General features: G+C 40.1%; 1 protein-coding gene across 2 annotated transcripts; it reads left to right on the top strand.

Moving 5' to 3' along the window:
• The first annotated feature begins 507 nt into the window (after positions 1 to 507).
• LOC133623989 (uncharacterized) lies at positions 508 to 8,691 on the top strand. 2 transcript variants are annotated; one of them, XM_072916194.1, is made up of 3 exons: positions 508 to 1,138; positions 5,972 to 6,154; positions 7,286 to 8,691. In XM_072916194.1, exons 1-3 carry the CDS (start codon positions 1,039 to 1,041, stop codon positions 8,548 to 8,550), a joined length of 1,548 nt encoding a protein of 515 aa, XP_072772295.1. In that variant the 5' UTR covers positions 508 to 1,038; the 3' UTR covers positions 8,551 to 8,691. The 2 variants fall into 2 exon arrangements, with proteins under 2 accessions (XP_072772295.1, XP_072772294.1); XM_072916193.1 differs by having other exon boundaries at positions 5,969 to 6,154.
• Positions 8,692 to 8,938: the final 247 nt, after the last annotated feature.

The raw sequence follows: 8,938 nt of genomic DNA, 5'->3' as shown, positions 1-8,938 counted from the left end.
CTCGGCTCAGCGGAAGAAAATGGATGGATGGCTATTTATTTAAATAAAGCATTTTTTCTCCTCTGTTGACAGCAGTGTTGGCGCTAGGAATTTTCAAAATGGGGTCAAGTCATAAAAATGGGGTCCCACTGTCCCACATTACATTTTTGGGGTCCCACTTTTTTTGTAAGCGTTTTGAAAACAAATGTATGCATTATCCTCTTATATCTCACATTCTATATTGTTTGTTCTATATTAGGACTCCTATTGATTGATTGAAACTTGTATTAGTAGATAGCACAGTACAGTACATATTCCGTACAATTGACCACTAAATGGTAACACCCCAATAAGTTTTTCAACTTGTTTAAGTCGGGGTCCACTTAAATTGATTCATGGCCCTGCAATACTTTCCACAGTCCAGTAAGTGGCGGTATGAACCTTTCAAGTCGTGGCTGCAAACTGCCAGTAAAGAAGAAGAAGTAATGGGTCGAAGCTCCTTGTTTCTCTCGCGAGATCTGACAACACTGCGCGTGAACTGAGCGGGACGAAGAAAAACAAAATGGCGTTTGGTAGGAAAAGACGTTACTGTGGTTTGTTATAGTGCTTTTTTTTTTCATAAACAGCACGTTCACGTACACATTTGTGCTTTTTACTACATTAAACGTCGTTAATAATTGTTTAGGTCTGGATACATTAGTTTAAGCGCACCTCGTTGCTGCCCGTACTAGCTTAGCGTGCTAGTTAGCTTAGCTTGTTAGCTGCTAACGAAGAGAGGCGGAAGTGATGAAAACACATCGCTAAGCAGAGATCAAGTGTGAGTGTAAAGTGTTGTGATTGTGTGAAAATGTGCGAAAGAACGATAGCAGAGTACGAGGAGGAACTTTGTCCAACAAAAGAGGAGAAGGAGCGACAACATCTATTTTTGTAGCGCGCTAATTAGCTTAGCGTGCTAGTTAGCTTAGCTTGTTAGCTGCTAACAAAGAGAGGCGGAAGTGATGAAAACACATCGCTAAGCAGAGATCAAGTGTGAGTGTAAAGTGTTGTGATTGTGTGAAAATGTGCGAAAGAACGACAGCAGAGTTCAAAGAGGAACTTTCTGGAACCAAACTACTGGACGCTGTTGCCAAGAAACATCAAGTTGTGTCACACAGAACAGGTTTGTTTACTTCTCACTCTCACATGTTTACTAACTTTATAATTATTGGCAGTATCCTTAAATATATAGTCTATAACAGTGTTTTTCAACCACTGTGCCGCGGGTGCCGTGAGATACAGTCTGGTGTGCCGTGGGAGATGATCTAATTTCTCCTATTTGGGTTAAAAATATTTTTTGCAAAGCAGTAATTATAGTCTGCAAATGATGTGTTATGGTTGAGTGTCGGTGCTGTCTAGAGCTGGGCAGAGTAACCGTGTAATACTCTTCCATATCAGTAGGTGGCAGCAGGTAGCTAACTGCTTTGTAGATGTGGGAAACAGCAGGAGGCAGTGTGCAGGTAAAAATGTATTTAATGCTTAAACCAAAAATAAACAAAAGGTAAGTGCCCCTAAGAAAAGGCATTGAAGCTTAGGGAAGGCTATGCGGAACAAAACTAAAACTGAACTGGCTACAAAGTAAACAAAAACAGAATGCTGGACGACAGCAAAGACTTACTGTGGAGCAAAGATGGCGTCCACAATGTACATCCGAACATGACATGGCTATCGACAATGTCCCCACGAAGAAGGATAAAAACAAAGTAGATGCGGGAAATATCGCTCAAAGGAAGACATGAAACTGCTACAGGAAAACACCAAAAAAAGAGAAAAAGCCACCAAAATAGGAGCGCCAGACAAAAACTAAAACACTACACACAGGAAAACAGCAAAAAACTCCAAATAAGTCATGACGTGATGTGACAGGTGGTGACAGTACACCTACTTTGAGACAAGAGCTATAGTGATGCATGGTTGGTTATGGTTTAAAGTCATATCCAACAATTGCGACAACGACTTTTTACTTTAAACTGAGTTTCGTTTTTTAATGATTTCTGCTGGTGGTGTGCCTCCGCATTTTTTCAACGCAAAAAATGTGCCTTGGCTCAAAAAAGGTTGAAAAACACTGGTCTATAAGAAGGTGAATTGTCATGTCGGCTCAGTGGCCTAGTGGTCAAGAGTGTCCGCCCTGAGATCGGTGAGTTCAAACCCTGGCCGAGTCATACCAAAGACTATAAAAATGGGAGCCATTACCTCCCTGCTTGGCACTCGGCATCAAGGGTTGGAATTGGGGGTTAAATCACCAAAAATGATTCCCGGGCGCAGCCACCGCTGCTGCTCACTGCTCCCCTCACCTCCCAGGAGGTGATCAAGGGTGATGGGTCAAATGCAGAGAATAATTTCGCCACACCTAGTGTGTGCGTGACAATCATTGGTACTTTAACTTTTTTTTTACTTAAAGTGAGGATGATGCACTACTTTGTTTTTATATTGGTCATAGAAACGAGACAGTTTGAGACACACAATATTTATGAGAGGTTAATGTTCCTGTCAGTTTGTAACAATGTGTATCAACATGTTTACACAAAACTCACACAGTCACATAATATACTTTACATTGCAATCAATTAACGATAAATGGCTAATTTCCTAATTCTGACCTACCGTATTTTCCGCACCATAAGGCGCCCTGGATTATAAGCCGCGCCTTCAATGAACGGCATATTTCAAAACTTTGTCCACCTATAAGCCGCCCCGTGTTATAAGCCGCATCTAACTGCGCTAAAGGAATGTCAAAAAAACAGTCAGATAGGTCAGTCAAACTTTAATAATATATTAAAAACCAGCGTGATGTGGGCGCGCATGGAGTCGTATATCAACATGGACGGAGCTGCGTGAAAAAAGCCACCCGGCCTCTTCGCGTAAACTTACCTTAACCACTCGCTCATCTTTTCTTCATCCATCCATCCCTTCGAGTTAGCTTTTATGATGACGCCGGCTGGAAAGGTCTCTTTTGGCAAGGTCTCCCTTTTGAATATCACCATGGGTGGAAGTTTCTGGCCATTAGCATGGCAAGCTAGAACCACAGTGAAGGATGACTTCTCATTCCCTGTGGTGCGAATATTCACCGTACGTGCTCCCGTTGTATCCACAGTGCGGTTCACAGGAATATCAAAAGTCAGTGGAACCTCGTCCATGTTGATAATGTTCTCTGGCCGGATCTTTTTTTCAGCTATCTTGTTTTTACAATATGCACGGAAAGTAGCCAGCTTTTCTTGAAAGTCTTTAGGCAGTTGCTGTGAAATAGTAGTCCGTGTGCGGATGGAGAGATTGCGTCTTTTCATGAACCGGAAACCTGTCGCTTAGTAGGAGCCATTTTGTGGTCTTTACAGATGTAAACACACAAAGGAAATGAAACGTAATATCCGCGCGCTTCTTCTTCTTCTTCTACGCGGGCGGGTGGTTGCTTACAGTAGAAGAAGAAGCGCTTCCTGTTCTATGGGGGCGGGTGCTTACCTTGGCGGTTGCTTGCGTAGAAGAAGAAGCACTTCCTCTTCTACGGGGAAAAACGATGGCGGCTGTTTACCGTAGTTGCGAGACCGAAACTTTATGAAAATGAATCTTAATATTAATCCATATATAAAGCGCACCGGGTTATAAGCCGCACTGTCAGCTTTTGAGTAAATTTGTGGTTTTTAGGTGCGGCTAATAGTGCGGAAAATACGGTACATGCATCAATAAGTGAAAGTAAACATGTACTGTCAATCATCTTCCAACAAACAAAGTAGTCAACACTTGATTTATGAAAAGAACATAAAGGTGACTGACTTTCCTTCAACGTGTCGTAGATGGTCTCCAAGTGAATGTGGGAGCTGTGCTCTTGATGGAGATACTCCATAAAAACACCACTTAGTAAAACATGTTTGGGTTAGAGTTCCTTTTGGCCAGGCCAACAAAATGACGATAAAGAAAAGTGTTTTGTATCATTCATGACGAAAAATATAGTATAAACGTTTTTTAAGTACTTTTGTTTATTATTATTATAGACTGTATTTATGTTATGCACATGTGAATAATGCTGTATAATAGCCTGTATTTATGTTATTCACATGTGAATAATGCTGTATAATAGACTGTATTTATATTATTCACATGTGAATAATGCTGTATAATAGGCTGTATTTATATTATTACAAGTATAACCCATTTATTCACATGTGAATAATGCTGTATAATAGACTGTATTTATGTTATGCACATGTGAATAATACTGTATAATAGACTATATTTATGTTATTCACATGTGAATAATGCTGTATAATGGACTGTATTTATATTATTCACATGTGAATAATGCTGTATAATTAGACTGTATTTATGTTATTCACATGTGAATAATGCTGTATAATAGACTGTATTTATGTTATTCACATGTGAATAATGCTGTATAATAGACTGTATTTATATTATTCACATGTGAATAATGCTGTATAATAGACTGTATTTATGTTATTCACATGTGAATAATGCTGTATAATAGACTGTATTTATATTATTCACATGTGAATAATGCTGTATAATAGCCTGTATTTATATTATTCACATGTGAATAGTGCTGTATAATAGACTGTATTTATATTATTCACATGTGAATAGTGCTGTATAATAGACTGTATTTATATTATTCACATGTGAATAATGCTGTATAATAGACTTTATTTATATTATTCACATGTGAATAATGCTGTATAATAGACTGTAATTATGTTATTCACATGTGAATAATGCTGTATAATAGACTGTATTTATGTTATGCACATGTGAATAATGCTGTATAATAGACTGTATTTATATTATTCACAAGTGAATAATGCTGTATAATAGACTGTATTTATATTATTCACATGTGAATAATGCTGTATAATAGACTGCATTTATATTATTCACATGTGAATAATGCTGTATAATAGACTGTATTTATATTATTCACATGTGAATAGTGCTGTATAATGGACTGTATTTATATTATTTACATGTGAATAATGCTGTGTAAAGACTGTATTTATATTATTCACATGTGAATAGTGCTGTATAATAGACTGTATTTATGTTATTCACATGTGAATAATGCTGTATAATAGACTGTATTTATATTATTCACATGTGAATAATGCTGTATAAAGACTATTTATATTATTCACATGTGAATAGTGCTGTATAATAGATTGTATTTATTTTATTCACATGTGAATAATGCTGTATAATAGACTGTATCTATATTATTCACATGTGAATAATGCTGTATAAAGACTGTATTTATATCATTCACATGTGAATAGTGCTGTATAATAGATTGTATTTATATTATTCACATGTGAATAATGCTGTATAATAGACTGTATTTATATTATTCACATGTGAATAATGCTGTATAAAGACTGTATTTATATTATTCACATGTGAATAGTGCTGTATAATAGATTGTATTTATATTATTCACATGTGAATAATGCTGTATAATAGACTGTATTTATATTATTCACATGTGAATAATGCTGTATAATAGACTGCATTTATATTGTTCACATGTGAATAATGCTGTATAATAGACTGTATTTATATTATTCACATGTAAAAAATACCTAAGTGTTTATTGTCTATTGTGAGTGAACTGTGGTGCTGAATTTCCCCCAGGGATCAATAAAGTACTTTCTATTCTAGCTATTTTTATGATAATTATTTTTGATTTCCATTATCTTTAAAGGGGAAAGGCACTTTTTGGGGGGAATTTTGTTCACAATCATTAAGAAAGACATGACGATGGATGGATATTTTTAATGCATTCTAAATATTAACCCTTGTGTGGTGTTCGGGTGGCTGGGACAAAAAATAATTGTTTAGGTACACACTTTTAACACAAAACACAAAAGAACGTAAACAATTTCATTGTGTTAACAGTGTCAGTCGAAAACTATGTCTATTCTCTCTTATTTGTATCTACTCATTCACCCAGCAGACGTCCAGCAGACCCCCCACATTAAAGAGGAAGAGGAGGAAGTGTGGATCACCCAGGTGGGAGAGTGTCTTCCAGGGCAGGAGGAGGCTGATCTCACCAAGTTTCCACTGACTGTTGTCTCTGTGAAGACCGAAGAGCATGAAGACAAACCACCTGAGTCCTCACAGCTTCATCACAGTCCAAGTAAGCACATATAATTTTATTCTCAGGGCATTCAGTCCATCACAACTGGACTGTTCACTTTGTCTTCTCTTCCGAGTAGTCTTCATCAGTTCATGCTCATAGACTTCAAGTCTTAAAACCTAATGGTCAACTTTAAGGTCTTAGAAAATTCTATCAAAAGTCTTAAATCCGCATTTGCAAAGTGTCAAAAATTCTATTAACAATATTTCATTTAAAATAAATGTGTAAGCTAATTATCTGTCAGACTTTCTATATTATGTTATCTGTGTATGTTACAGCAGAGTTTAGCTCGCAGTGGATATTACGAAAGCCCACAGCAGAGGAGGGTTGTTTGTGTAAGATGGTAAGTGCAAGTTCAACCATTAGTGGCTGGAGAAAAAATCATTTCATGCGTGACTGAAGCCAGTGAACAGAAACGTAAAACATTTTTTCACCCACGTCGCGACTCAAGCCATCGTGGAGGACGGCGTTTGTGAACATTGTGCTGAAAGGGAATGGAAAGTGTCAGGTTCAAACACCGAACTATCTATTAAACAAGACAAGAAGCAAGAAATCAAACAGAGACAGGGTTCAATTTAGCTTATGAGGAGAACGCGTGAAGCTGCACACTCAGTTACAGTCCCACCCCACGCTCTAAGGCACAACCCCCGCGTTCCCCCTTTTATTCAGGAGTTCCCTAGTTAACATCCCTGAGGCTGCTTCTAAAGGGAGGGGACACATATTACGCAAGCAGCCCTAGTAGACACAATACGTGATTATTCAGGATGCAAATGTGCTGAGCTCGTGATTTCTCCCTTGCTCTGCTTTGTCTGCGTGTTGTCGTCTTATCTTCGTTGAGGTACTTGAGGTCCGCCCTTGGTTGTTTATCAGGCTGAAAGACAGAAACTGCTGCTGCGAGGCAACTTGCAGTGGAAGATAACAAGTTGTGTGCCTTTGCACCAAAAGAAAAGCACAACTTGAGCACAATAGATAGTAACTATTGAGTTGTGTGATAACTTATACATAATTATTCTAACAAGTTCACACAGCTATTTGGTTTTCTTTGGTGCATGTAAACATACTGAATGCCTCATGTGACTGGGAAAAGCTGGACGTTTCTAAAGCATGTGTTTGTCTTCTCGTGTCCTGCAGACGTCTGGGAAGAACATCTTCTCCCTGAGCGGCAAGGGCGGCGCTTCAGGATGGAGCAGGAGGGGCCACAGCCCTCCCGCATCAAAGAGGAAGATGAGGCGCCACAGTCCCTGCACATTAAAGAGGAAGACGAGAGCCCACTGACCCCCCACGTTAAGGAAGAAGAGGAGGCCCCGCAGCCCCCTCGCATTAAAGACGAAGAGGAGGAACACAGCATCAGTCAGGAGTTCCCAGTGATTGTTGTCACTCAACTTGTTGTTGAGCATCTTGAAGGACTGGAGGAGGTTGATGTCACCAAGATGCCAGTGACTGGTGTCCCTGTGAAGAGTGAAGATGATGATGATGATGAACATCTTCCTGAGCAGCAGAAGTGGAGCTTCGGGATGGCGACGGAGGAGCCACATCCCTCCCACATTAAGGAGGAAGATGCGGAGCTACAGACCCTGCACATTAAAAAGGAAGAGGAGGAACACAGCATCAGTCAGGAGGGAGAGCATCTTGAGTTCCCAGTGACTGGTGTCATTGTGAAGAGTGAAGGTGATGAGGTCAAAGGTGAGAGTGAGGAGAAGAGAGAGGCGGAGCCTCCAAGCAGCAGCTCAACAGAAGCTGATGGAGACCACTGTGGAGGATCACAAGCAGACAAGTTCTTAGCTCCACTATCAGATAGTGAGCACACAACGTCACACTCTCCTGACACTGATGATGAAGACTCTAAGACATGTCACACTGACAACGCACGCTTCAAATGTTCTCACTGCGACAAAACCTTTAGATTCCGCTGCGCTCTAATAACACACGTGCGAAAACACACCGGAGAAAGACCATTCGTGTGCTCAGTTTGCAGCGGGAGATTCTCTACGAAGTCCAATTTGGAGAAGCACAAAACGGTGCACACTGGAGAAAAACCTTTTATCTGCTCAGTCTGCTCTAAGGGTTTCAGACTGAGACAGGACTGGAAAGCACACATGAGGATACACACAGGAGAGAAAGTGTTTAGTTGCAGTGTGTGTGGCGAAAGATTCTCTTCCAAGTACCAGCGTAAGAGACACAAGTGTGCTGGTGAGAACAGCCGCAGTAGGGGGGGCAACGTGGCTCAGGTGGTAGCGCGGCCGTGCCAGCCGACCCAGGGTTGCTGGTTCGTAACGAGCTTCCGTCATCCGAGTCACGGCTGTAGTGTCCTTCTTCCCAGTGCCCCGACTTTGTACGCCACCGCTGGGCCCCTGATGCTCTCAGTGTCGGGGGTGAACTCGTCCTCTTGCCGGTGAAACAAAAAGCTCCAGTCCATGAGGAGGACCTGATGTTTTCATTTGCTCAACAGCATCAGTGTTAGAATAATTGTTTCTAAGTTATCACAAAAACTTTGTGTTGCATCGAGTGCCCGGTGAGAATCAAAAGCTGTCTTTGAAACCTACCAAGAAGACATACTTGCCAACCTTGAGACCTCCGATTTCGGGGGGCGGGGGGCGTGATCAGGGGTGGGGCGGGGCGTGGTTAAGAGGGGAGGAGTATATTGACAGCTAGAATTCACCAAGTCAAGTATTTCATACATAAATATATATATATATATATCCTGAAAATATGCAAACAAAACTGTGTTTAGATAATTGATACTTCAAACTTGCATAAATAAATCTTAAGGAATATAACATAACT

The sequence above is a fragment of the Nerophis lumbriciformis genome, linkage group LG26 (assembly GCF_033978685.3).
Source record: "Nerophis lumbriciformis linkage group LG26, RoL_Nlum_v2.1, whole genome shotgun sequence".
Taxonomy (NCBI): domain Eukaryota; kingdom Metazoa; phylum Chordata; class Actinopteri; order Syngnathiformes; family Syngnathidae; genus Nerophis; species Nerophis lumbriciformis.
This window is presented reverse-complemented; position numbering and strand designations above follow the sequence as displayed.

Bases quoted from the DNA above. Each gene is read 5' to 3' on its own strand.
- LOC133623989 (XM_072916193.1), top strand. From the start codon at position 1,039: ATGTGCGAAAGAACGACAGCAGAGTTCAAAGAGGAACTTTCTGGAACC. The intron at 1,139-5,968 runs GTTTGTTTACTT...TCATTCACCCAG, and splicing joins AGTTGTGTCACACAGAACAG to CAGACGTCCAGCAGACCCCC. The intron at 6,155-7,285 runs GTAAGCACATAT...CGTGTCCTGCAG, and splicing joins ACAGCTTCATCACAGTCCAA to ACGTCTGGGAAGAACATCTT.